This window comes from Dendronephthya gigantea, unplaced genomic scaffold (assembly GCF_004324835.1).
Source record: "Dendronephthya gigantea isolate DGI-Jeju-01 unplaced genomic scaffold, DenGig_1.0 000095F, whole genome shotgun sequence".
Classification (NCBI taxonomy): domain Eukaryota; kingdom Metazoa; phylum Cnidaria; class Anthozoa; order Malacalcyonacea; family Nephtheidae; genus Dendronephthya; species Dendronephthya gigantea.
In genome coordinates this window covers 1-26,603 of record NW_021163105.1, presented here as the reverse complement: position 1 = coordinate 26,603, position 26,603 = coordinate 1, and the positions used below count along the sequence as shown (strand labels likewise).

Here is a 26,603-nt window from a genome sequence, read left to right as displayed (position 1 = left end):
AATCCTGCCGAGTTATTTCTCCAATCTCTCTAAGGTAATTCTGAAACGCTTTCAAATCCTTACTGGGTAGTAGTTTCTTTTCATCACCCTCTGTTGTTACATTAACTGTAGTATCATTAACGCTTTCAATTTCCGTCGCTGTCAAACTCATGTTAGCTTTTAATTTATCTAAATAGCTTCGAGTTCTTGCCATTTCTTCAGCTATTTCGGAAGTTGTAAGTTCTGTAACGCGAAGTCTTCGTTCCAAATCGTCAACTCGGCTCCTGAGCTCCATTTGTCGTTCATAATTCTCAGTTAAATTCGCCCATATCACTGAATCATTACTACTCTGCGGTCCAGATGCCGCACTTGTATTGATGTGAGCCGTCATAGACGCTTCAATCATATCCAACCGCTCTTTTATGGAGTTAATATCCTTGTTTATTTTACTGCCAATAATATAACCCTGTCGTTTAGAACGTTTCCGTAACTTTTCACCATTGCTTCGAATGTTTTCTTCAACGTCGGCAATGTCAGGTTTAAGCTTCAATTGTCTTGTATTTGATGAAATACTACTTCTTGCTTTACGACTGGCTAGTTTCCTCCATAGACTAGTTTCTGGCTCTCCAGGATTACCAGTTTGGTTTATATTCTTTTGCCATCTAATAAAAGATTAAAAGTCCTGTCTCAGTTTCCTTATGGTATACCCTCATATACCTCCAATTTAATTTGCAATTTGCCCCTAAAGCTCGCAAAGGTTGCCTAAGCCCTAATGTATTATCCTACTAAAATTTCATCCTTATACGTGTAACTGATAGAGAGAACTGACCTGGATCTTCTGACTGGATTGAGGTTACATATGGTGACCGCCGGAAATTTAATTGCATCACGCATTATTACTTTGATTTGCGTTTCAATGGGGTCACTGACGTACAGCAGGATCAATTGGTATGTTTGGTATACACACATGGATAACGAAGCGATGAAGATGATCGTTGTTACAACACGATAGTATATTGTCCTCTCTTTCTCGCCCTTCTGTCTGTAATTTCTAGTCATAGTTCATATCAACAATTTCTCTTCTGGTCGAAAGAAAAATGAATTGAGAAAGCATAGATTTACAGTGCCAAGGAGGTTATCTTTTATTTCCAAAGGCATATTTCATGACAGGTTTGCCTCATTGACCATAACTTTGTGCCTAAACCTGTTTTATGACATCACAAGCAATTTGCAGTTTTTGCGTCTGCAACTTTGTGCGCACGCGTAAAGCTCAGTTGACGAGTGAGTGTCAGAAAAGTGCAATGGCCGTTTTAACGAAGTATTCATGAAGTACCATAAAGTTTGCGGTCCAAGATGTCGGACTCAAAGTGAGTGATATTTGAAAAATATTTCTATTTTATTTAATTTGTACGAAATTTAGACAATCTGTTGTCCTTTTTAGTAATGAAGAAGAAACGTTGCAACAAAATCAAGATGAGAATGCAACAAATACCAGCCAGGAAGCGTTTATTCCTACAAAGATTTGTGAGTGAAGTTGTAATAATTTTACAATGCATAAAATAAAATTGTACTGTTGGGATAATCTGATGAAGAAATTACCATAATTGTATGTCTTAGTACTTTAATATTGCAGTATATTCCCTTGATAAATTGGTCAGAATACCTGTGTTTATGATTCACCATTTATACGCGAGGGTTCTTTTTAGCATCAAATCAGGTGAGCTACAATTGGGTGAACATCACAGAAGAATTTTGCCATGCAACAAGTGGTAAGTGAATCGATTTGTACCGAAGTCATAAGAGCTTTCAACAACTAAATTTCATCCTTCAACCTAAATGTGTTTTATTTATCCAATATGTATGGTGTTAAATACGCGTTTTTTTTAATGCTTTTTTATTTTTGTACTTGCTTTTTGGCCAGAGCTTTTTGGCGTAGCTTTAAGATATTAAAATATGTACATAATATGTAATAAATAATATGTATCACAGAATAAGTGTGATGCAAGAAAGTCCACTTTTTTCCAGAATTAAAGCTTGGGGAGCTTGTGCATGACCATACGTAAGTAATGCAACTTTCAAGTTTGTCAGCTGACACTGTTCTAGGGAAACATTATAAAAATCTAATGGGATATCTGCATTTTAGATTTGGCTTGTTTGAAGCAATGTCTGCCATTGAAATGATGGATCCCAAAATGGATGCAGGGATGATCTTTAGTAAGGATAAAGATATCCTGTCGTTTAAGGAAGCTTTGAAGGTTTGCCCTGGTTGATTTTGGTGTTTCTGTATTTTATGATTTCCATGTTGAATGATTGAATGGTCTTTATCTCTGTTTGAAGCTTGGAAGAATAAAAATAAAAGATTTCACAGCTGAAGAAGTGGTTGGGATTATGGATGAATTGACCTCTTGTTTGGTGTGTTTATGTAATTGTCTTTGGTGTAAATGTAGACCATATTGCTTCATAGCATAAAATTTCCTATCATTTTTACTGCAGGTCACATGGTTGGATGGCCATTCTTTAATTCAGACTGTGTTTATTTGTCTTTATGTTCATGACCCATATGTCATAGAGGATCCTTGTGTTAAGGTAGTTCATCTCGTTAAATATCGACAGCATTCCTGTCAGATTTTAGCAGGAAATGCAAGCAATTTGGTACATGGGAACGAAGACAATCATTTAGTCAATCTCTTTTTCATGTTAATTTAGGCTTTCTGTGTTGTCATTTTACGCCTTTGTGAAATAATAAGAAACATCATTAACAGAGCATCTGTCTATGAAGAGGTAATTGTATTGCTACCCATACAGACAACAAACAGCATAATTTAGTTCAACTGTCTAGTAATGAAACACATTGTTTTTAAATGTCTATAGGAGGACTTTCAACCAATGACATATGGTTTTAAATTGATATCACAAGTCACAGATTTGAGAGTTTCAGGTAATTCTGAAACAAATTCTTGTGTACTTCACAGTCGTAGGTTTTGTTGTGTAAAACTTTTTAATTTTTTTCACAATTGTGATAATTTTTGTGTTTGTTTTTTTTATAGGAATGCTAAAAGAAGCTGAAGATGAAGTCAATCGCAAGTTAAAGGTACTGGTTTCACAGTTGACTAATTCATCAGGGAGATTATAAAATAAAATTCTGCATGGGATGTAAAATCAGCAACAATTAATTCTGTACTCTATAGAGTGGTAGGTTAATACCTCCAGTCAATATTGCATAGCAGGAAAATATGAGTGATGTATTTCTGACATTTCAATTGCTATACTCTAGGTTGCAAAAAGTCAAAGAGCATCTGGTCAATCAACAGCACTTTCCAAAGAGGTTTGAGAAAATGTTTTCCTATAGGGATATATTTTGAAGAATAATGCCCTAATTGCATGCCTAACTTGTTTTTAATTATTATTCTGCAATAGATGAAGGAACTAGAAGCACTCTGGTTTCGTTTGAAATTCTGGAAATCTTTTCACACTGCGGTTGCACATTTAGAAAAAGCTGATGTAAGTAGCCAGCAATCTCTTCAAATATCCAAATATTACCTGATTTCAACTGCCTAAGTAAAAAAAAAATGTATTATAGTATTTTTGCCAGATACACTGTAGTGAGACGTTTCTGCTAATTATATTAATTAGGCTCTCCATTACACTTTATCTCAGTGTGGTTCTTCACTTAAGATCTGTACATGGTATCTATATAGTACATATATCAACCTTTGTCAATTTTAGGTCACAAGTCTTGGCATGGCAAGACAGTTATTTATTTCTTCTTTGAAACATTTAAGTTTGGCTAAAGAAACGGTGGATCTAGGCTTGCATTCTAATAATGAGGGTATCAATATTCTTCTTTTACTGTGTCCGGTGAAGTTTAGGCATATTCTGGTTGTAGTAACTCCTCACTATAATATAATAACCACAATAATCACTGCTTTTCTCTTCCAGGAAAAATGTTGGGTTTTGAACCATTGGTCAATCAACGACTATTACCTCCATCATTTCCACGTCACACAACAATTTGCAACCGATCTGAGGTAGGACCACAGTCCAAAAAGTTTAGATTACGTTTCCTTTTGTGGTAACACCAGTTGAATCAATAAGAGATGATCCTTACTACTCTTCAAGGAAGAATAGTTTAGAACTGATAGAGCTATCCAGTATAAATAAAGTTAGTTTAGTTTAATTTTCCTTCTGTAGTAACACTGGATCAATAAGAGATGATCCTTACTGGACCTCTAGGAAGAACAGTTTAGAACTGATAAAACATATATATCTGTGCAGATTATAACATTTTAGGAACCAATTAACTGAGGTATATTTCCTTTACTCCAGGCATTCCAATATCTTGGGGAACTTATAAAGAGGCTGGATAGAGCCAGCACATGCATAGAAAATACAGCTCTTCCTCAACTGCTGGTAAAAAATTCACTTAAAGATAAATAGAATGTGAACTATAATAAACTATTTTTTGTGTCTTGCTTTCAGGATTTTTTTGAGAGCTTTAGCGAACTTCGTCCATGTGTCTTCTCGAGATCACTACTACAGGTATGAATGATACTGTGAGATAACCAAGATAAGCAATGCACACGGCAGTACAGAGTACTGTACTGAACATTGTCCTAATATAAATTTAGGCTGTCACATTACTAATTAATGACATTACTTTGTCTGAATGGAACTCGAACATTAGCGAGTCTAGTTAAATTGTTTTTGTAAATAGTCTGTAGAACTGTTATAGCTACTTAGTTTTAATGCATGATCAATTATTGTAAATTTCCCTAGTATTGATACTAAGTTGTTTGAAGACGCTGCCTCGCTGCTCCCTGGTTATAGCTATAGGTTGTAGATTTATCGAAAAAATCACGCTTGTATTTTTAGATAATATTCTGGAATAACAACAAAGTTTTTGGGAAAACTTCGTTATCCGAGGTGATTCAACAAGCAATAAAACAATTTAACAGCCCTCCGTCCATTGCTGAAAAGTAAGTTGGGACGTATTTTAATAAGTAGGTGATGCTACATTGCTACGTCAGCTTTGAAACAAATCCTGTTTTATAGATCGCCGTTAATGAACAATCCGAAAGCCCAGCAATTTGTGGAGATCTTCCTAAAAATGGCTGGGGGAGTAAGTAGAGCCTAGGGTTGTTTCAATAGGTTTTTTACGTTCTGATTTATTTTCTTTCATCAAGTCGAGTCTCTGATGCGTTCTCTTTCAGCCAATCACGTCTTTGATTCGTTTTCGTTTAGCCAATCACGTCTTTAATCCGCTGTATGTGTCATAACCGCGCACGGCAGCGAGACAAGCTGGGATTTCTCTTGGAGGATTTTTCTGTCTTGCAAGAAGAGGTACTTATTCCACGAAATACACGCTGATAGCTCACTTATGAAATTTAAACGAGAAAATTCCTTTTATTCAAGGCCGACAAAATTGACGCAGATCTTCATCAAATGGTTATCGCTGTTGAACCCAAGGTACAGCTATTCACGTGTTTTTCTTGCAGTGTTCACGTGATGCCCAAGTGGTAGAAACCTTGACTAAACGCAGACTGAAGCAGTCATAGTATCTAAAATCTGTTAAAATACTTTTCTTTTCAGAGAGAGCATTTTGCTTGTTTTGGATCGTGGGTTTTGAACCGTACGTTGACGATAATGATTCAGTATTTATCACTTGGAATGGAATTACAACTGTTCAGCGCTCATGAATATCATTATTTATTTTGGTGAGGGTCTGTTTTTCCTAGAGATCCAGTGAGGATCATCTCTTATTGATCCAGTGTTACTGCAGGAAGAAACACCTCAACTAAACTAATTTTATATATACTGGATAGCTATATCAATTCTAAACTATTCGTGCTAAAGATCATCTCTTATTGATCCTGTGTTACTACAGGAAGAAACACCTCAACTAAACTAATTTTATATATACTGGATAGCTCTATCAATTCTAAACTATTCGTGCTAAAGATCATCTCTTATTGATCCTGTGTTACTACGGAAGGATAGTTTGATGAGTTCTTGAATATTGTTTCCAGGTATTTGGATTATTTATTCAACTGGCAATCAACTTGTTTATCAAGAGCAACGGAGTTACTCCAGTCACACGAAACAGCACTGGGTAAGCAGGTCTTTGAATTACAAAGTGCGGTTAATGTTGGATTGAAAATGAAAGCGTGTTGTATTTCAGAGCAAAAAAGCGGGAAAAGTGGAAAGAAGAATAAAAAGAAGAAACGAGGTTGAACTATGTTCATTCACACCAGATAGCTGTCGAAATTTTTACGGTGCTAGGAGAAATACTGCACTAGTAGGCTTTTTTATTTTTTTCACTGTAGCAAGCGGAAAGCATATTCAAGAACATCAGGAAATGAAGCAGTTCTATCAAGGAATGAGAAACCTGTGTTCTGGATATATGAAAGTAGGTTGTTTCTTGCTGTAGTTGTGGGTGATCGGGATCTTTTGTTGAATGCATTTCCTGATCTTTTAGGCGCTGGAAGGATTTCTTATTTGTGGTAAGATGTGTCATCCTGCCGAACAGTTTGACAGCGAAAGGGTATGTTCTCCATTTTTTCTAGCCATGGCTGAATTTTGCGTTTGAAAACGGATTTTTTTCTTTGTAGATGAGATTTGAACATCGTTTCTTTCCATTTCAAACTTTGGACACGCCACAACCTCGTCTGTTTACGCAATATCAAGAAACCCTGAGCATAACTCTTTCACATATAACAAAGGTAAAGCTTTCCTTATGTACCTTGATACTATGGTGTAAACAACAGTTATAATCCTAAGGCTGAAGTCTAAAATTGATTCATATAGGAAACAGATTTGTTCGGGATGTCGGCAAGGAGTTTTCAACAGGCGAAAACAACCTTCGAAGGATTATCTAATGCACCACAAAAGGTAGTATCTATAGCCTTAGGTAGTCCAAAAGTGTCCAGTTTCATACTGCGGTCTGTACGACACGCATATAGTATTGTAGTGTCGCTGACTGCAACATGAGTCAGGACATAATTCTCATAAATATTTCTGGGCTGCCTAGAGTATATAAGTTAACTTCAAGAGTTTTTACTTAGGTTGGAAGATTTGAGGAGATTGTTGGAAAGAATCGTTCATTATATAAGTAGCCATCATTCGGCTTTGCAGTGACCATTTTGTTTTTGTTGCTGTTCAAGGTTGATGAACTGTTAAAAGTAGCCAAGACAAATTTTGTTGTTATGAAGCTTGCAGCTGGCGGTCATAAACACGACTCACAGGTACATATGACCAAAGAATAATCACTGTACACTGAACCACGTTTGAGATATCTTTTTCAAGAAGTTCAGACACAAACAACGACAGCGTATTGTAGGATACTGCCTACACTGAACCACCACGTTTGAGATAACTTTCTCAGGTAGTTCAGACCCAAACCACGACAGCTTATTGTAGAATACTACCTACACTAGACCACCACGTTTGACATATCTTTCTCATGCAGTTTAGTCACCGAAAACACTTTTATATATAAATAACTGAAATGTAACTGAATTTTAATATAGATTTTTCTTTAAAATTATATTACAGATGCCTCCAACGTTTGATTTTTCTGTTCATCGATCATACCCAACGATACGACTAACATGATGTCGACATGAACATGCACAAGCCACAGAACACGTTCCACGCATGACGGAAAATAAACACGAGAGATTGTACACATCAAATGATCAAATTTCTTGGCTATACGAAGCTCTATCGCTGGATAGAAAATCCTTCCTTTGCATTACGGCGCTTTTCACGATTCGAAGGTATATTTGTTCAAAAACGGAACGGTCATAATAGCTTGTTCAATCCTGTTCTTTTGTGAAGATGGCCAAACTAATTTCTCTCTCGTTTTTGAAGTACTCGTGTATAAAATGCTTTCGCAATCTTTGAAGTATTTCTTTGAGCAAGAGACCTCGAGAAAGTCGCACAGTTTTTTAAGGGATTCCGTCGGATGTGCTATGACATCTTCGCTGTGTAAGGTAAAGACGCTGCGCCCGAATCTTTTAATCAATTCGTAGTTATTCCTTACGGCAATGAGGTGAAGACGTAGATTCATATTCAACGCATCTGTGTTATTTATCTATAAATAATGGATCGACATTTTTAAGAAATGACTAGATAAGTTTCTGTTTTTAATGTCTTGAAAATAGTGGTTGCCCCAAACAGGTCATCTTGGTCGATGTATAGAAAAATAATCGTTGATGACTTTTCTTTGTAGGAAGAAAAATTGAATAATATTTTTGTATGAATTATGCGCAATATCAAAATGTTCTTTATATAGGTTTCCTGTGTATGTTTGCTCTGCTTTATTCGAGTATAGCTTTATAAATTCTTGCCAGAATCCTATGAGATTCAGAGCATCGAGAACCTTACCTTTTCCTTTAAAGCAATTGATTCAGTGGGTCCTAATTTGAGATATCTAAATACCATGGTAGCGACATTGTCATACGGGTTTCGCACCATGTGTATGAGCTTAACTGGGAGGTTTATCGTGTCCAGAACCTCTTTGGCGACCTTTTGTTTATAGCTGAAAAATTTTGTTGCTTTTCCGCCTTTTTTGTCGCCAATCACCTGGAAAACAGGAGAGAGAAATTGGAATGTGGAAAAGCAACGTTTCTCAAAATGAAAATCAACTAGCCTATAGTCTTTGTCGACTGCTAGATAGCGATAAAATTCAATTTACTTTTATATAATCTTTGTATTTTCCCTGCCATTGGTTTGGTACGGCGTAACTTCGTCCTCTATTCTTCGCTGTCGACCTATAACCCTTGTGCGAGACAGACTGTTTGTAACTGTTGTCGTACATCTTGTTTAATAAATTTTCTCGCGTCTTCTCTTCGTTCTTCCATTCTGTCCACCGTTCAAAAATATTCAATTCGTTTGCAATCACCACGTGTGGATGAGCATCCAGCAGGGAGCCAATTAAGGTGTGTCCGCTACGTGGGTAGCCAATAAACAAGACCAATGTTTCGATTTTCGATTGAATATCTGCGCTGAGTTTCATTGAGGTGTTTTCGTGGTGGCTATGCTCTGAAAGGATGAGATATATGAGAGTGAATTTAAATCAAGCTCTTGTGGCTAAAACGGTGACAAACGTTTTTTTTCATAGAGAAAGCACTTGCAGCTGTTTGCCAATGATTGATTACGTATGATAGTAACATATCCAGTGTCCTATTGCTGGCACTCAATGATGGGTGGCCGGGTGTATATCTTGCTAGCAAAAGCGTAATTTCATTTTATTTATACGTCGAGGAAGAGAGTCATTCAAGTAATACTGCTCAAATTTCAACAGTCTCCCGACAGCGATGGAAATTATAGACTCCTTTTGATAAAGAAAGTCAGAGCCGTATGTAAAACAAATTACTGGATTCCTCACACTTGTAGCAGTTTTCATGTCACGTCTACATCGAAACTGACGAAAAAAGCTCTGCGCGCTCGTGTAAATATCTTGTAACACCATATCTTGTAACACGCGCAAAATTTACTAACTGAAATGAAATATTTATGACAAAGTAATGCTTCCTGTAGAAATACTCGTGCGCGAAATGCGATCATTTATGCGATCTTTGACCTTCGAATACAAATAACGAAGAGAACTTACTTGTACGGCTTTGCGCGTATACCACTGAGTTCCATTCTCCCGAGTTTCTGGTGATAATATAAGTCATGATAATTAGCGATAATAGGACCATCGTTGCTAGATACTTCTTCGGCGTATTCGCTTTGCATGGTAGTTTCATCGTTTTCAGCTGTTTAGAACACGTATTCAACAGGCCGTGTGCATTACATTCCGTCATAAATGGTAGTCAACAATAAAAAAAACAGAACTTGAATTTGATTAGAATGACCTCGCAAAGAGCGGCTGCGAGGGAGACTAGAATTTGATATTCTCTACTTTGATTATTTGTGATCAAAGATCAAAGGCCTCTTGTCCGTCTTGTCCGGCTCTTGGTGCGAAGGCTATACAGCAATAAAAAACTAGTGTAACATGAAGTATGTCGTGCGCCTGACCGCAATGCAAACTGGAACAACAATAACAAACCAGTGATTATATAGAGCTCAGTCGGTGGAAGTTTAAAGGGAAAAAACAACACTTTTGGACAATCCAGGAAAATAAAAGATGAATACGATCACAGCTGTGAAACAATATATAACTAAGATGGTTGAGGACAGTGGTAGTGGCATGAAAGTTTTGTTGTTGGACAAGGAAACTGTATGTAACATCCTACATATATATTTATTAGTTTAATTATAAAAATAAAATGCAATTTTGTTGTTAATATATATATATTTTTTAAATTCTTTTTCCAATTAGACTGGCATCGTAAGCATGGTTTACTCACAAAGTGAGATTCTTCAAAAAGAAGTTTATCTTTTTGAAAGAATTGATGTCCCAACACGGGAGACAATGAAACATCTCAAGGCTATAACATTTCTGCGACCTACAAAGGTATATATATGTATCTAATATATATAATATATATTTATATAAACAACCTTTCTATGACAATCTTTTCACCAATGTAAATTTCATGCAGTCTTTTACTATTTTAGGAAAACATTGAACATCTTATAAAAGAATTGAAGTCTCCAAAATATGGAAATTATTATATTTGTAGGTTTTCTTTATATTATAATATTATTTTCCCCATCTTTGAATTCGCTCATAGAGAACCGAAAATGTCAGTATTTATCTAATATTAATAAAAATCTCTTTTAAAGATTTTTCCAACACTGTGAAACAAGCAGACATCAAAGGAATGGCTGAAGCTGACTGTGACGAGACTGTGAAAGAGTTGCAGGTGTCTTAGAAAAATTTTTATTGTGATGAAACTGTCAAAAGATGCACCAAAACAGTTATTTTTCTATACAATCTTCACATTTTCCTAGTGCTAACTATTTTTAACGATTATGTTATTGTTAGTGAAATGTTAGATTTAGTCCTAACTTACTTTTCTTTTTAGGAATATTATGCAGATTATTTTGCCGTCAGTCCACATGTTGTATCTTTAAATTTACCTTTTTGTGCAAGAGCTGGGGTAAGTGATTGCATTAATAGTGAATGAGAGGATCAAAAACTCCTTTCATAATGAGACAATCATGCTTCTTCTGTCCAACAATTAAAATATATTTCAAGGGTTCAGCATGGGATGTGAAGGCACTTGATCGAACAACTGATGGACTGTGTGCAATGTTGTTGTCTTTGCGCAAGTCTCCTCTCATACGATATCATGGTTTCTCAGACATGGCCAGACGACTTGCTGGAAATATCAGAGTAAGTTCAAACAATTTATTTTTTATTATATAAGCTGTTGTCTTAGTTTTGTTTACAATTGATCACTTTCATTCAGCTTGCTATAGACAAGAATGCAACAATATTTGATTTCCGTCGTCAAGATATTCCTCCATTGTTGTTGATCCTCGATCGGTGTGATGATCCTGTGACACCTCTTCTCAACCAGGTTATCATTTAATCTCAGTGTATTGTCTGAACTGTTTTTCATAGAGCCTACAGGCAAGTGTCTAACCCAATTATTTGTATGAATTTCATATATCTAATCCAGTGGACTTATCAAGCTATGGTTCATGAACTACTTGGTATAAAGAACAATCGAATTGATTTGTCAAACGTTCCAGGGATCAGTAAAGATCTTCAGGTGAGGGGTACAATCCAGAGCCTTATTTGTGGTTGGTAAATCTTCAGTGACATATAATTAACTTTTCAAATCAATAATGGTGTATATAATATACTTGGTAATTGTGGGAATTCACTTTTTACATATTTTGTTGTGAGAGAAATATTTCTGATTTATCAGGAAGTTGTTCTGTCTTCGGAGCATGATGAATTTTATCAAAAGGTTAGCAGATTATAAGGTCATTTATTTTTTATCTTTAGCTGGTTGACTTTTCAATTATATTTTGGTGGGTCTTTCTGGAACAAGAAAACGATTCTAAAAGCCTTGTAACAGCATTTAGTATCCAATTTTTGTATTTTTCCAGAATAAATATTTAAACTTTGGTGAGATTGCTCAGAACAGTAAGGAGTTGATGGAGGAGTTTCAAAAAACTGTCAAAAGCAATCAAAAATTAGACTCAATTGCCGACATGAAGGTACTTAATGACTAATTCATCCCTCCATGTTAACAGTGATTCACCATGGATGCCACAATCACTATGTACCATAGCAATAATGTTAAATAAGGCTGCATTGTTTTTTTAGTTAAGATGGTGGTAGTCTGTGCAAACCACCACTCAACTGTGTATGACTGAGAAGAGTTTTTTGACTTTTTTTCTTTTCGTAGGCTTTTGTTGAGAATTATCCTCAATTTCGTAAGATGTCTGGTACGGTGACAAAACATGTGACTGTGATTAGCGAGTTATCACGTCTTGTAAATGAACATTGCCTTCTTGATGTTTCTGAACTCGAGCAAGATTTGACTGTACAATCAGACCACAATACTGCTTTACAAGTAAGTTGTCATACTGTTTGAAGTTAATGGTAAATTTAATGGAGCTTAAAGTCTCAACATGGAGGAATCTCTCTGAATTTTTTTTCTGGTAATTTGTCTCTAAAGCGAGTGCGACATCTGATCGAGAAAAGCAGAGTACGTGATATTGACTTGATGAGAACTGTCTTGTTGTATGCATTACGATATGAGAAACACTCCAGTAATGATGTTTCGGGGCTTCTGAGCTTGTTAGCAAGGCGTGGAGTCAGTGATCACTATCGCAGGGTGAGTTTTCTATATGTACGATTCACTCTTTCTCGATTCAGATAGTCAGATATGAGAAGTTCATACTTTGACAACTTCGGATTCAGGAAGTCAGCCCACAATTGCCTGAAAATATATGTTTCCTTGTAGATTGTTTCCGCAATTCTTCAGTATGGTGGTAAAAATGTCAGATCAAGTGATCTTTTTGGTCAGAGCAATACACCAATGTCGCTCAGTCGACGACTGTTTAAAGGATTGAAAGTAAGATATTGTTCGATATTGACGTGATAAATCAGGCCCAGGCAGTTGTATGATTTAAAAACTAGCTACGTTTTTTTAGGGTGTTGAAAACATCTACACACAACATGTTCCATTAATCCAAGAAATTTTGGACAATCTTATCAAAGGAAAGTTGAGAGAGAATCAATTCCCATATCTTGGGCCATCTCAACTCAGAGAAAGGTGTGAATTGAAAGTTAAATTATTTAAGATAACTGATGTTAATGAAATTTACAATTACACACTATCCGGTGGATAGCGCTATCCAACTTTTGTGAACCGGTCCGAGGCTTCTGTACTGTTTATCAAAACAATCTTTTTTAATCTTTTTAGGCCTCAAGATATCATCGTGTTTATGATTGGTGGAATTACGTACGAGGAGGTGTTAGTTGTTCATAATTTAAACAAAACAGTTCCCGGAATAAGGATCGTGCTTGCTGGTTCGACCATACATAATTGTAAAAGGTAACTAGCCAGAAAACCGAAAAGAGAAAAACTACATGACCCATAGGCAGCCGAGATATGTTTTTGTTCTCCGCCACGAGAATGGGTTCGAAACTGGTAAAATCCTGCTTTGGAAAATTTGCGGAAATCAGTATTTTGACGAAGAGAATAGATTTTTGGTTCTTGTAGTATTATTTAATTAATAATAATTGATAAACTTTTACCTCTAGTGGGAATGTTTTAGGTCCTAAACTCTGTTGTTTTGATATTTTAGTTTTCTTGAGGAGGTCGTTCAAGCCACGGGAATTGGCGGTGAAGAAAGGCGACAAAAGAGTTCAGCTGGACAGCGTCATGGCCCCGCAATGTTTTAGCAAAAGCGATGTTGGCAAACTTCCAAGAGTATGACGGCTTCAAATGATAACATGGAAGTATGTAGTTAGGCTAATATAGACGTCAGCAATTGTTCATCAAAATCTCATTGCTTTGCCCTGAGTTTAGCAATACAATGAAATGGATAATAGTTCATAATTTGAACATGGCAAAGAGTGCTGTACTATGAACACAAAAAAGTGTAATTATTTTCACATCTTTTCCAGTGGCCACCTATTCACCGTCTTTGTAAGTATAATGCAAATATAAATTAAATTTTGAATTAATGTTAACCCCTCCTCAAGTGTATTCCAAACTTTCGTTCCTGTATATTTAGCTGCGTCAGAATGACGTCAGCTCATAGTTTTGCCATGGATATTATTATTTTTCTTTCTTTCCTTTCTAAATGCATTGCGCGCTTGTTAGCCTGCTGGTTTGCCACTTGCCACCCCAAAGAAGGCTGATGTCTTCTCTTCGTTCATGCATTCTGTCCACCGTTCAAAAATATTCAATTCGTTTGCAATCACCACGTGTGGATGAGCATCAAGCAGGGAGGCAATTAAGGTATTATATAAATATATATATATATATATAATATATAAATATATAATATATATAATATATATATATATATATATATATATATATATAGCAGCTAGATGTCAAATATAAATTAATACCTTTCCAGTAAGAATCATCTGTTATTGATGTAGTGTTACTACAGGAGGAAACCTAAAGTAAACTAACTTTATTTATACTGGATAGCTCTATCAGTTCTAAAATACAGGTCGGGTCGAAGTGCTGGTGATCAAAGAGCACCTCAAGAGGTCGTGGAAAAATATTGGGAAATAGTTAATATCAACATTATATGCTTTTATTCTAACAAGATGATTTATTTTATCAGTTCTGAACTGTTGTTACTACAGGTGGAAACCTAAACTAAACTAACTTTATTTATTCTGGATAACTCATTTAGGAAATCCCGCATTGAAGAAATCAAAGGAAAATATTTTATATCTTCAGGTAAACATTGTTGGTAACCAAGGACGCATGTGACAAAACTTCCCTTATTGATACATTCAATGCTGGTAAATTTCCATCAATTTCCTCTGTGTCTTGTTACTCTTGAGTCTTGTTACAAGCTAATGGCTGTGAATAATATTCCTGTGGAGTTTATGATATAATTTATATTTATATTATATAACTTATATTTATATAATATAAGGAGTTTATGATATGATATAATACACAAGATCTTTAATGTAATGTTATTCAGTTGAGTCAAAAGAAAGTTTTGAAAGTCTTTCCAGTTTGTATGGTGGCAAGAGATCAATGCTGCTCGCATAAGGAAACCATTTTAATTTGTTGAACTAAAAAAGGAGCTTCGTCCTGGCAAACAATGAACTGAGTAGGTGAAAGCTAATGAAGGTAAAAAACTTGCAAAATATATTGGTGCTGTAGGTTTTTAAGAGTGCTCATCAGTTACTAATGAAGGAAACAATGAGATTTTTGAAATGGCAGTAAACAAGTGCCAGATTGTAGTAAAAAAGAAAGGGGAACTCAAAAATCAAGCTTGGGTGTATATCTGTTGTTATAAGACAAACTAATGAAGTACTTGAAATTTAAATCATTATATATTTCAAGTTTGCCCTGAATACCTGAGATGTTTGGAATGACACTGGAAAAGGATACAATTTTTTTAGTTGTTTAGTTAGGTGTGCAATTTTCCACGGGCAGAGAGGGTCGGCTGACGGCTATTTTCCATTTACAAAACACTCAGAATCTTATAAAGGACAAAGCAGACTGAGAAAATAAACCAGACCCTGAAATAACTCAAAAACTAACCAGGTATTTTCGGTGGTTCCATTTCGGAGTTTGCAAATATCGAAAAATAAAAGAAATGGTAAAAGAAAATTGCTACCGGGAACCGAGAAAAAAAGTTGTTATAGTTTTAGTTTGAAAAGATTAACGCGAAAAGAGAAGGCTTTTATATCAAGCTAAGAGTATTTTCACTTACAACGGACTTACTTACTAATCACTTACAACGGACAATAGAAATATGCAAAACATATTTATTTGGCTAATTTATATCCATTCCGGGCAAGTCTGGCATGAGTTAGTTGATTATCTATTGTTGTCAATGCGTTACTTGTCCGTTGGAATTTTCTTTGTTTGTTGAAGTAATAAAAGGCGGTTGAATCTAGACGAAACCAGGGTTGGTAGATTTTATGAATAAATAAGCCAAATATATTAACATAACATTTGTTTTCTTTGTTTGAAACAAAGGAATCAAAGGGCCGCCAATAACAATGTTTGGCTTATTTATTCAGTAACTTACCAACCCTGGACGAAACTCAGTCTTTGCAGTCTCGAAAAGGAAGCATCAGTCAACGAAGTTCAGGAAAAGTTGGAAGATTCTCGTAGGTACATGGTGATTGTTAGTTTGAGCAGCTTTTGGCTTGATCTTTGGCTTTGTAAACAGGGTTGGTAGATTTTATGAATAAATAAGCCAAATTTATTAACATAACATTCGTTTCCTTTGTTTAAAACAAAGGAATCAAAGTACCGCCAATAACAATGTTTGGCTTATTTATTCAGAAACGTACCAACCCTGTTTGTAAACAAATTTACTGATCGCTGTGTTGATTTGAATAGCGTGAGAAGACGTTAGTGAGTGGAGCCATATTCTTGCCGATTATTACTGCTTTATTATGTATATTTCGATTGAAAATGTCCAATGCAAGTGAGCTGTTACTTTAATTTAGTTTTTTCTTGCTTATTTGATTTCAGAACGAACTACGGCGCCGAAAGATGGGGAAGGAGAAACGTAAAGGCTTGCTCGCAGCGAATAATAGGTATTGTTCTATTAATATATGTGTATTTTGCATTTGTGACTTGAAAAAACACGTTTGCACTTTGTTTACGGACAATCAGGGTGGACGAAACTAGAATAGTTTTGATATATAGAAAGGAATTCGAACTTTATGACTGTAACTATCCCGGCTGGCCTATTCGTTTTTGGGACAGGGTTGCCCAAAGGGAATGCTCGTTTTGAAAGGGAAAGATTGAAACTCAATGCCTATATAATTATTTGTATTGGTATATGATTGTACTATGCTAGACTTCCCTGTCCTTTTGTTTTACCGAAGTTCTGTTTTTGTAGAACGAAAGAATCGTAAAGAGATATCGGACATGCCTTGGGACATTTATGCACGCAAATACAAAACTCGATTTCGACAATATGCATGAGTAAAATTGCATGGAATTTGGCTTTTCTGACTGAGATATAAACTGAACACTCTTCTGTTTACCTCCTTCATTTTCAAGTTTTCCGCCTGTGCATGATTTTTGCATGAAGTCTGGTCGTATCAAGCGCATGCGGAGTGAATACAAGTGATTCTGGGGCCCCAATCACTTGTGTTTTCTCCATCTTGACGACTATATAGTCCGGACAAAAATATCGCTCAGAGAGCGCCTAAAACATAAAAACATGAAATATGTATTTCTAGAAGGAGATGATAGTCCAGTGTTCTTGCTTTCTTGTACAAAAACGTGCATGATATTTTGTATTAAAACGTGCATGACATTTTATATTAAAACGTGCATGATATTTTCTATTAAAACGTGCATGACATTTTGCATTCAAACGTGCATGACATTTTGTATTCAAACGTGCATGACATTTTGTACTAAAACGTGCATGAAATTTTGTATTAAAACGTGCATGACATTTTGTTTTAAAACGTGCATGACATTTTGTATTAAAACGTGCATGACATTTTGTTTTAAAACGTGCATGACATTTTGCATTCAAACGTGCATGACATTTTGTATTAAAACGTGCATGACATTTTGTATTCGCGTGCGCAATGCGAAGGCCACGAGTGACTGACGTTGGAGTGTTGGAGGTTCGATATAATTTATCCTGAGTGCTTTATACATAAGTGACATTTCTCTCTTGGAAATTATTCATATCATACTTTTGTTGTTAGATGATGAAGGATCGTCGCAGGATCAGGAGGATCATCGCAGCATCAGATGTTGAAGAATCGTCGCAGGATCAGATGGTATGGTATGGTATGGTATGGTATGGTATGGTATGGTATGGTATGGTATGGTATGGTATGGTATGGTATGGTATGGTATGGTATGGTATGGTATGTATGGTATGGTATGGTATGGTATGGTATGGTATGGTATGGTATGGTATGGTATGGTATGGTATGGTATGGTATGGTATGGTATGGTATGGTATGGTATGGTATGGTATGGTATGGTATGGTATGGTATGGTATGGTATGGTATGGTATGGTATGGTATTGCTACCTAAGTGATATTTGTGACTTGAAAATTAATGTCATATCATTGTGATAAAGTATCGTTGCAGGATCAGATGTTGAAGAATCAGATGTTGAAGGATCGCCGCAGGATCAGATGTTGAAGAATCAGATGTTGAAGGATCGTCGCAGGATCAGTGATGAATTAGATGTTGAAGGATCGTCGCAGGATCAGTGATGAATGAGATGTTGAAGGAGCGTCGCAGGATCAGTGATGAATTAGATGTTGAAGGAGCGTCGCAGGATCAGTGATGAATTAGATGTTGAAGGAGCGTCGCAGGATCAGTGATGAATTAGATGTTGGAGGAGCATCGCAGGATCAGTGATGAATTAGATGTTGGAGGAGCGTCGCAGGATCAGTGATGAATTAGATGTTGGAGGAGCGTCGCAGGATCAGATGTTGATGAATTAGATGTTGAAGGAGCGTCGCAGTATCAGTGATGAATTAGATGTTGAAGGAGCGTCGCAGGATCAGTGATGAATTAGATGTTGAAGGAGCGTCGCAGGATCAGTGATGAATTAGATGTTGGAGGAGCGTCGCAGGATCAGTGATGAATTAGATGTTGGAGGAGCGTCGCAGGATCAGTGATGAATTAGATGTTGGAGGATCGTCGCAGGATCAGTGATGAATTAGATGTTGGAGGATCGTCGCAGGATCAGTGATGAATTAGATGTTGGAGGATCCTCGCAGGATCAGACGGTTCGTCGCAGGATCAAGTGGAAGCTGGTTGAGGTATATACTATAGGTATGCATGATTAGTGCATGCTGCATGGCATTGGATCCTCCTGGTGGTCTAACCTAGTATATTCACACATCAAGTGACATTTCAATCTTTTCGACTATGCATGATAACAGGAAATTTCTCACAGGTCTTATGAGGGCATTTTTCGAGTTTTCTCAATAAAAAAATCCTAATTTTGTCACTTGTGTGAATACGTGTGAAATCCAACGACGTAGTGTCTGCGTATGCATGATGGCTTTAAAGCGTTCAAAAGAAACTAACAAAATGCAATTTGTTAGAGAAATTATTGAATTCGTATTAGCCTAATTTTAGATTAATACGAAGGTAATCGCGAGTACTTATATGATTATATAAGTTCTCTGTTCAGCCTGTTATAATGCGTTTCGAAGGACCGTCCGTCAGTGGCAACAAAAATTATACCTTAGCATGGAATCTTGAAGTTTGAAATGAAAAAAAAATGAGTGCTTTGCTGTTTAGACACTAGTACTCTTCTTTTTCCCTTGTTCGTATTAATTTTTTGGTTGGCAGTTGTAAGCTTTGAAAAATCCGATTAATCCCGAACATGAAGGAAATAAACGTAGTCTAATCACTTTGACTAACTTGATGAAATTTGTATAAGAGGAAAAAATATACCTCCCATATTGCATTGCATGATAACTGGACTTATAGTTGGGGGTATCTCGAGGTATAATGTTTAAACTGTAGGTTTAATATTGTATAGTACTCTCTTCCCTGAAAAGCCAACCCTTTAAAGAAAACCCTTTGCATTTTGACACACTTACTATGTTGTTTAATTTCTTACACGCCCAACCGTCGAGATGCTGTTGAAGAAGAACATAACTGTTTGGAGTGGAGCAACGAAGCAAGTGAAATTCGATACATTGTTTACCAAAGGTAATTATACGTTACGAAAATTTAAAGGTAAGGGAACATTATTGATTAGCCATATTGAGTAAGTTGCATGTTCAGCCCGATTACGTTTATTTCCTTCATATTCGGTCAACCGTAATCCAGAACGTATAAAATAAAAATAAAAACAGTGCATGAGGCATGTCTTAAAAAAGGGGTAGAAGAAAAGTGTTATTGTCTACATCAGTTTGATATGAAAAAGCATGCAAGTCGTGAATACGAAGTATTTTTTTATCATAAAATTAACATTTGAATAATTCGGAAATAATTTTCGTTGCCATTGTCGGACAAAGCGCAGTTGAATGTCTAAGAGCATGATGTTTTGCGCGCTCTAAATATGCGCGCGCTCCGCAGGTTAGACCACCAGAAGAATCGAATTAACGAGGATCTAGAATTGCGTGGCAATTCCTGGGACTCGGTTTGAATGAGCGGAACTGAAACGATGAATTATAGATAAAAACTGAAGTGCATGTCATTGCGAACGATTTCTAATAAAAATACCAAATTCGGACCGCCGCTCAGGTAACCAGATATTCAGGTTACCTTTGGAGGGTTTTTCACCGGGCACTCCGGTTTCCCTCCTTTTCGTTTGGCTTTAAAAAAGAGTGTCCAGGCCTGGGGCCAAACCAAAACGTGTTGTTTGATAGTGATAAAAACGCGTTTGTGGCTTCTGGGTTCGATTCCCAGAACACTGTCGTAAAAGAATTTTAAAAAGATGGTTGTGGAATCATTATGTAATTTACGTAATAAATAGGAAATATCTGGCATTGGGATTAGCACGTAATAGGTCCTCATGGTCAGGGCCGCGGGGATAGAGCACTGTCAAGGGGGAGGGCATCTCCTGTACTCCAAAAACCTGGGAACGAAGATGTGGGGGGGGGGCATCTCCTCCTCCAAGAAAATTTTCCTTGCTTATTTGATTTCAGAACGAACTATGGCGCCGAAAGATGGGGAAGGAGAAACGTAAAGGCTTGCTCGCAGCGAATGATAGGTATTGTTTTATTAATATTTGTGTGTATTTTGCATTTGTGACTTGAAAAAACACGTTGTGTGTGTGTTCGTGGTAGTCCTTCTTGGAGATAAAGATATAAGATGAAGTAGTTTTCTCTAGTTTATATGTAAGTTTATATGCGTAATTTTTTTTTCTTTTGTATTGTGCATGCTTTATAAAAAGTATATGATATCGATTTTAAAAATATTAAAGACAGGTTACAACGGCTTCTGTGCATGTGCGAGCTTTGTTTACATTTTTTGTTTTGATCCGCAATGATTCTACAACATGAAGTATATCATATATTCGCAATGATTTATTAGCAAAAAAAGAGAGGAGCGACGCTTCTTTCAAAAATATATTTGCGGAAAAAAACTATAGAAAAAACCGAAAATAAGCAAATACAACATTTTACGGAAACACTTTACAACAGTGGATGAAAAGCCGCTTTGAAATCGTAGATTAACAGCTGGAGCGGCGGCCGAATTTGTCATACAAAGGCGCGAGTTCTAATCGGTTCGCTTTTGGTTTGTTTATATTTGGGACTTGATAGCCTTGGAAGTGTTAGTAATGTCTTTAATAATGAAATATACTGTGCGGTATCTTTCCGCCGTCGAAAACTCATTCATACCAGGGTGGTCACAGTCATGGCAGGAGCAATTGAAGGAAGCTTTTCGCTTGAAGATTTCGAAGCTAATGTTTTGGAAAACGCAGCGGCTATGCCTAACCGTGACAAAATCACAGTGTGCAAATGTAGAGGGCACTGTCTTCGTGAAAAAGGACGGAATTTCTGTCCGTGCAGAAGCATCAATAGCTTGTGTTCGAGCGCGTGTCATGGCGAAGACTTTGGCTGTTGCATGAACAACCGACTTGTTCAAGAAAGCGATAGTGATGAGAGTGTAAGTAAGATTATGTCATTCTTTAAATATATGGGTGGGAGAGAGCCAAGAGGGCTGGTTTCATTGTGGAAATATTTTTCCACTTTGTTTACTTTGTGATTTGCAATTATCTAGGACTCTGAGTTCACTATAGAGGAAAGTGAGAATGAGGGCGAGCAGCAGCTGCAGATTGAAAAGAGAGGACGTGGTAGGGGAAGAGGTCGTCCAAGGGGGAGAGCAAGAGGTCAGGGAAGAGGGCAAGGTACTGCTTCACAGAGACGTGGAAGGGGAGGTAGTGGAAGAGGTCGTGGAGAGGTAGCGGGAGAGGGCGTTTGTTAGAAGAGCCAAATATTGCTGAAAATCAAGCAGATCATGAGCAGCATTTAGTGGTAAGATGAGCCTTTGTCAACACTTGATTTCATACAATTATTCTTAAAAGCCTTTGTGTAAAAACAATAAAACATAATACACATGCAGCATATCTTATATTTTACTCTTATGCTGATTTCAGGATCTAGTTGAGGCAATGAATATAGACAACCTGAGAAGGCTTGCTCTTGAATTGCTAAGAAGACAGCCAGCAGCATTTGCTGACATTGTTAATGGTGAGCTTGTGAGCGGAAATGAACCCCAACCACCAAACCCAGAACCTGATAATGATGCTCCAGATTGGTGCAAGTGTGGGTGCTGCATTATTATGCCCACTCAAGAAGAGAACAAATGCTGCACCCGATCAAGACGTCCTTGTATCTCAAGAACAAATCTTTTCAGTCAACTAATCCTTGATGGGAATGTTTTGGAGATCTCAATGCGATACAGAGAAGATGTTTTGGTGTTGAACAATGTCAGGAACAATGAAAACTTTAGCCATGCTGCATATAGACAGTATGTTCTATGGCAACATGGTAGATTAGGAAGAGGAAATAGGAGAGTAGTACCAAGCTGTTGTGTGGTTGCTATTCGTAACCGTTATCCTTCACCTAATGGACAGTACAGGGGATATTTGCCTGCACGTGTTTAGATAATTTAGCACTTAAAGTATAAATGGTGCCCCCAAAAAGTAGACCAAAATAAACCACAATCGATGTTTGTGGGCATAAATATGTTTTTGGTCTGATGTTATAGCAGGCCCAAAAAATATTAATGCTCAAAAACATAAAGTATATTATTATATATTATATTATATTTATACAATGCAAGTGAACATTTTTAGAATTGGGCTGAGCCAGCAAGGTAAAAAATATATAGCTGGGTAAATTTTTCATTTTAGTTTTCATACATTGTACTGCTGATTTAGTTGTTGTAATTGTCCATGTGCATGATTAGCATCAACCTAAATGCTAATTTTCCAATTTCAAAGTGTTTAGTTTTTTGGGACACCCTATACATATATCATAATAATTTAACAAAACATTCCATTTAAGATATTATGTGCCATATTTCATTGATAATGGGCTCTTAAATTTATGGCTGTTTCGCTCTATATCAGAACTCGTCAGCATGCCTAGGAAACACAAATGAAATGATGATAACATCAATGATTCCGACATGGACAGCCTGACCTAGGGTCTGGGGGTTTGAAATTAGAGTTTTCCTTCTCTTAGGTGAACTACCTACCATGGCTAATGAGCTCCACCTACCCAAAGTAACTTGATTTTACACACAACCATTAAAATCTTGTTTTATGTGTGTCGACAAGTGTCTGTACTGATGGAGGAGGAACAGGGGCAATATTGGGTGCAATTTGTCTAGGATCATCACTTGGAATACCAAGTCTTTTGTTTACATTCCCATCTGATGTGATCCTCTTTATAAAAACCTTCTGCATCAGTTCAGGAATGTAACTAAATTCTTTTGGTACAAGAACACGAACACGGCACCACTGTTGTGTACGCTTACTGAACTTCCGACCGTACCTAATTAAAAAAAAACTTTACAATTCCATACAATATGAGTACCATTACACTATAAGAATGCACAGGACCTGAAAAGTTGTTCACACTTAGGATGGGAACACTAAGGCAAAAATTTCAATACCAGTACCTTTCTTTCCCATCAGCTGTAGTTGCTGGTGCTCGGCCTCTGTGGTGGTTAAAGTTCAAGGCAGCAAGCTGGTTTCTATAAGAGTTTTATCATGATAGGAGTTTTATTAGCTGTTACCTTTGTAATAATATGTCATATACTTACGAATAGGCATAACGCTTTGGAGCATACATCAAAATTACATTATGAAAGTACTCTAAAAATCCTGTGTGCCTAAAAAATATTTCAAACTTTGAGATGATATAACGTATCTGAAATTTTCAAATATCCAATCTCATTTGTTACCTGAAGTTAACATAATACACCAAAGTGTTTAAAAAGCGAGTGTCCAGAATGATCTTTGCCAGTGCTTTATGGGCAGAAGACTCTTTCTTAAGCCATGGCTTCTTTCTCTCACTTTCATTAAGAGGATCATGTTCACATTTTCCACCATTTACACCTTCCTCCAACACCCACTCATGCTCATCAACAACATGGTGTAAAATACCAATCCACTTATCCTATTAAAAAAATATAAAAAATACAACATAAAGTGACTACATATTAACACATGTATGTACAGTTTGCACGAACTAGATAAGTATTGCTGCAAAAACCAGTAGTACTTCAATGTGAATCTTACTTTGAGATTTTTTGAGTCATTAGCACATGTTTTTGAACAATACCAAAAATGGTTCCTTATTGATGGTGCCCACAAGGTCAAATCTGCATTGTCTGTAGATTTAGCAGCCTAAAGAATAAAATCAATTCTAAATAAAGAAAGTTTTTTAACTAATTGCTGGTTGATATCTTCAACACTTACAGTAGTGATTTTCCTTGCAATGTTCTTTGCTCCATGCCACACATCATTCTGATGTGTGACCTCCTTATATTTCTCTTCCCTTTCTAAAAAATGCAATAATGCTTAATTAATAAACAAATGCATGTTGTAAATATTCCCTCACTGTCTTTTAAAGGGTAAACACAATTAATTATATAACATTGTAATCAATCTGCAAATGAAGTTGTTAATATATTGAAAGTCTGACAATATTGATTATAACAGGTTGAACTATTAGAGTTTCAGGAATTGCCATATTGTTATAATGTAGATACTTACTCATCAATGCAGCAATTTCAATATGACCATCAGTTACCACCTCCTTCATAACTATTGGTGGTGCAAGCAGTGTGTCCATCTTTTTTTCAAACCCAATCCTCTCCATATTATTGCTCTTACCAGCAGCTTCTCTCACATCAACCACATTCATTTGCAGTATGGCACGATCATTGGTATCAGCCAAGCTGTAAGTACAATATTGTGCACTATGGCCAGGCGAGTCATTCCTTCCATCACCACTCAATATAACCTCTTTGTTCTCTCTTTCTTTCCAACATTTCTGTTTGTGTTCTTTCCAGTAGTCATTAATGGCAGGGATGATGTACAACTTCTGATACTGATTGAATAATATTGATGAGAAATACTGCAGATTACAGAAGTTGAACATCAACCCCACCTTGGCGTAGGAATTGCCAGAAACAACAAAGCAGAAGCAAGCACAAGGTTGCCTGCTCTAATCTTGTTGCAAGAGGGTTGAGCTGCCCATCTGCCTCCAACATGACCAGACCTACACCCCCAGGATACGACCAGGCATGTTCCAACATATGTTTTCTTATAGCTCAACACACGGCCACATCCTTGTCGTTTACAAACACTCCCATGTAATGATGTTATCAAAGCTATAAGAGTGTCTGTAAACACAATACACTTTTCCTTCTTGATTGCATCTTCAGGACTGACTTCTTCCACAGTAGAGATGTATTCTGGTTGAGTCGTCTTATGTTGCTGCTGTTGTTGTTGTTGGGTTCCAACATCTTCTGTGGGCTTATCTCCATCATGTCCACGGATTGTCACATTGAGCAAGTCATCCAGTAATGGCACGTCAAAACCCGGGGGACATACACTACAGTAAAATGGCAGTAAGAGATATTATTGGACGAAATATTTTATGCCATATTCAGTGATATATAATGTGTATATTTATGTTTTAAATCAATAAGCATTACAGTAGGAATGTCACAAAGATTATTATTGAGGTTTTGCATCATCACTTACTCAAGAGAATAGTCCGACAAAACCTGGTCTGCCTGGATAGTGTGTTCACCAAAATTGTCATTATCATCATCACTTTCATCATCAGAACTATCATCTTTGGCTGTCAATGTTCGACTGTCAGAAATCACACTCTGACCCGACCTGAGATATAAACACATATTGCGTATTTAAAAAGTAATACTCTCTGCGCGAAACTTTGCATGTATGGGTTTCAAATTATAAACTCAGTAATCACAATAAGTTTCAAATTACCTGATAGAATATGATGTTCTAACATCCGACAAAGCAGACAATGGACGCGGATTGAGTGCGCGCTTGGCGTTGAGGTTTTAACTAAAATATTTCATACAAATGTTTTATGCGAATATTTTAAAAATAATAAATGTTTACGTTTTTGGAGCAGCACTTTAAAACATATGTTCTTACTGGGAGAAGAAAAATATTTGGAAGGTGTTTGGCGGCATATCCGTTGATTCCATTACCGTTTCGGTTTGCGTCTCTGCATTGCTAAAGTGAGTTCAACACATACATAAAAAGCAAATCAAGTAAACAAATAACACACAAAAAAGATCAGAGGTTTTATCATTTTATACTTACCAAACTATACGATTCATCGCAAGATAGCTGTCAAGAAGCATATCCGCCACATCCTTGTCTGTTCTCAATTTATGCTGCTCCTTAAACGCTCTCCATCGAGGGAAAGAACCCAACAAATACACTTTAGAGGCATCTCTACTAGCATAATATTCTTTTCTACTCGACGACATGACTCAGTGCTCTTGAAAGATTGAGAATTTCTTTCTTAAATTGT

The 26,603-nt window shown here is 36.5% G+C and overlaps 4 protein-coding genes and 1 long non-coding RNA gene across 6 annotated transcripts; 3 read left to right on the top strand and 2 right to left on the bottom strand.

Moving 5' to 3' along the window:
- The first annotated feature begins 1,289 nt into the window (after positions 1-1,289).
- On the top strand, positions 1,290-7,621 carry LOC114533815 (N-alpha-acetyltransferase 35, NatC auxiliary subunit-like). Of its 2 annotated transcripts, XM_028555415.1 has the most exons (29): positions 1,290-1,346; positions 1,421-1,503; positions 1,686-1,748; positions 2,005-2,038; positions 2,123-2,234; positions 2,317-2,391; positions 2,473-2,565; positions 2,686-2,760; positions 2,851-2,917; positions 3,027-3,070; positions 3,254-3,304; positions 3,397-3,480; positions 3,706-3,808; positions 3,919-4,007; positions 4,306-4,389; positions 4,459-4,518; positions 4,852-4,955; positions 5,032-5,098; positions 5,221-5,319; positions 5,392-5,445; positions 5,569-5,693; positions 6,006-6,088; positions 6,158-6,205; positions 6,303-6,385; positions 6,455-6,520; positions 6,588-6,698; positions 6,784-6,867; positions 7,140-7,220; positions 7,531-7,621. In XM_028555415.1, exons 1-29 carry the CDS (start codon positions 1,333-1,335, stop codon positions 7,588-7,590), a joined length of 2,196 nt encoding a protein of 731 aa, XP_028411216.1. In that variant the 5' UTR covers positions 1,290-1,332; the 3' UTR covers positions 7,591-7,621. The 2 variants fall into 2 exon arrangements, with proteins under 2 accessions (XP_028411216.1, XP_028411217.1); XM_028555416.1 differs by lacking the exons at positions 1,290-1,346; positions 1,421-1,503; positions 1,686-1,748; positions 2,005-2,038 and having other exon boundaries at positions 2,123-2,193.
- A 95-nt stretch (positions 7,622-7,716) lies between these two features.
- Positions 7,717-9,831, bottom strand: LOC114533817. The gene is made up of 4 exons (XM_028555418.1): positions 9,593-9,831; positions 8,675-9,021; positions 8,365-8,562; positions 7,717-8,071 (listed from the first exon to the last, which is right to left on the bottom strand). The coding sequence occupies exons 1-4, from the start codon at positions 9,786-9,788 to the stop codon at positions 7,742-7,744; spliced, it is 1,071 nt and encodes a 356-aa protein (XP_028411219.1). The 5' UTR covers positions 9,789-9,831; the 3' UTR covers positions 7,717-7,741.
- Positions 9,832-9,943: 112 nt separating this feature from the next.
- On the top strand, positions 9,944-13,815 carry LOC114533816 (vacuolar protein sorting-associated protein 45-like). Its single transcript, XM_028555417.1, has 16 exons — positions 9,944-10,204; positions 10,307-10,441; positions 10,546-10,606; positions 10,714-10,793; positions 10,956-11,030; positions 11,129-11,266; positions 11,343-11,453; positions 11,556-11,648; positions 11,808-11,849; positions 11,992-12,102; positions 12,294-12,461; positions 12,567-12,725; positions 12,855-12,965; positions 13,045-13,166; positions 13,317-13,448; positions 13,702-13,815. The coding sequence occupies exons 1-16, from the start codon at positions 10,112-10,114 to the stop codon at positions 13,796-13,798; spliced, it is 1,728 nt and encodes a 575-aa protein (XP_028411218.1). The 5' UTR covers positions 9,944-10,111; the 3' UTR covers positions 13,799-13,815.
- Positions 13,816-21,082: 7,267 nt separating this feature from the next.
- LOC114533903 lies at positions 21,083-22,857 on the top strand. The gene is made up of 3 exons (XR_003688098.1): positions 21,083-21,675; positions 21,790-22,043; positions 22,166-22,857. It is a non-coding gene; the product is annotated as an uncharacterized LOC114533903 (long non-coding RNA).
- A 214-nt stretch (positions 22,858-23,071) lies between these two features.
- LOC114533902 lies at positions 23,072-25,210 on the bottom strand. The gene is made up of 7 exons (XM_028555529.1): positions 24,797-25,210; positions 24,500-24,582; positions 24,320-24,427; positions 23,983-24,197; positions 23,698-23,772; positions 23,295-23,570; positions 23,072-23,158 (listed from the first exon to the last, which is right to left on the bottom strand). The coding sequence occupies exons 1-6, from the start codon at positions 25,182-25,184 to the stop codon at positions 23,324-23,326; spliced, it is 1,116 nt and encodes a 371-aa protein (XP_028411330.1). The 5' UTR covers positions 25,185-25,210; the 3' UTR covers positions 23,072-23,158; positions 23,295-23,323.
- Between the last annotated feature and the right edge of the window lie 1,393 nt (positions 25,211-26,603).

Coding starts and splice junctions, on each gene's coding strand:
- LOC114533815 (XM_028555415.1), top strand. Junction 3,481..3,705: donor CACATTTAGAAAAAGCTGAT/GTAAGTAGCCAG, acceptor TGTCAATTTTAG/GTCACAAGTCTTGGCATGGC. Junction 5,320..5,391: donor TTTCTGTCTTGCAAGAAGAG/GTACTTATTCCA, acceptor CTTTTATTCAAG/GCCGACAAAATTGACGCAGA.
- LOC114533902 (XM_028555529.1), bottom strand. CDS start 25,184: ATGTTCAACTTCTGTAATCTGCAGTATTTCTCATCAATATTATTCAAT. Junction 24,198..24,319: donor ATGACTCAAAAAATCTCAAA/GTAAGATTCACA, acceptor TTTTTTTAATAG/GATAAGTGGATTGGTATTTT. Junction 23,773..23,982: donor GTGTATTATGTTAACTTCAG/GTAACAAATGAG, acceptor AAACTCTTATAG/AAACCAGCTTGCTGCCTTGA.
- LOC114533817 (XM_028555418.1), bottom strand. CDS start 9,788: ATGACGGAATGTAATGCACACGGCCTGTTGAATACGTGTTCTAAACAG. Junction 9,022..9,592: donor ATACGCGCAAAGCCGTACAA/GTAAGTTCTCTT, acceptor TCATCCTTTCAG/AGCATAGCCACCACGAAAAC. Junction 8,563..8,674: donor AATACAAAGATTATATAAAA/GTAAATTGAATT, acceptor CCTGTTTTCCAG/GTGATTGGCGACAAAAAAGG.
- LOC114533816 (XM_028555417.1), top strand. CDS start 10,112: ATGAATACGATCACAGCTGTGAAACAATATATAACTAAGATGGTTGAG. Junction 10,442..10,545: donor CATTTCTGCGACCTACAAAG/GTATATATATGT, acceptor TTACTATTTTAG/GAAAACATTGAACATCTTAT. Junction 11,649..11,807: donor GGATCAGTAAAGATCTTCAG/GTGAGGGGTACA, acceptor CTGATTTATCAG/GAAGTTGTTCTGTCTTCGGA.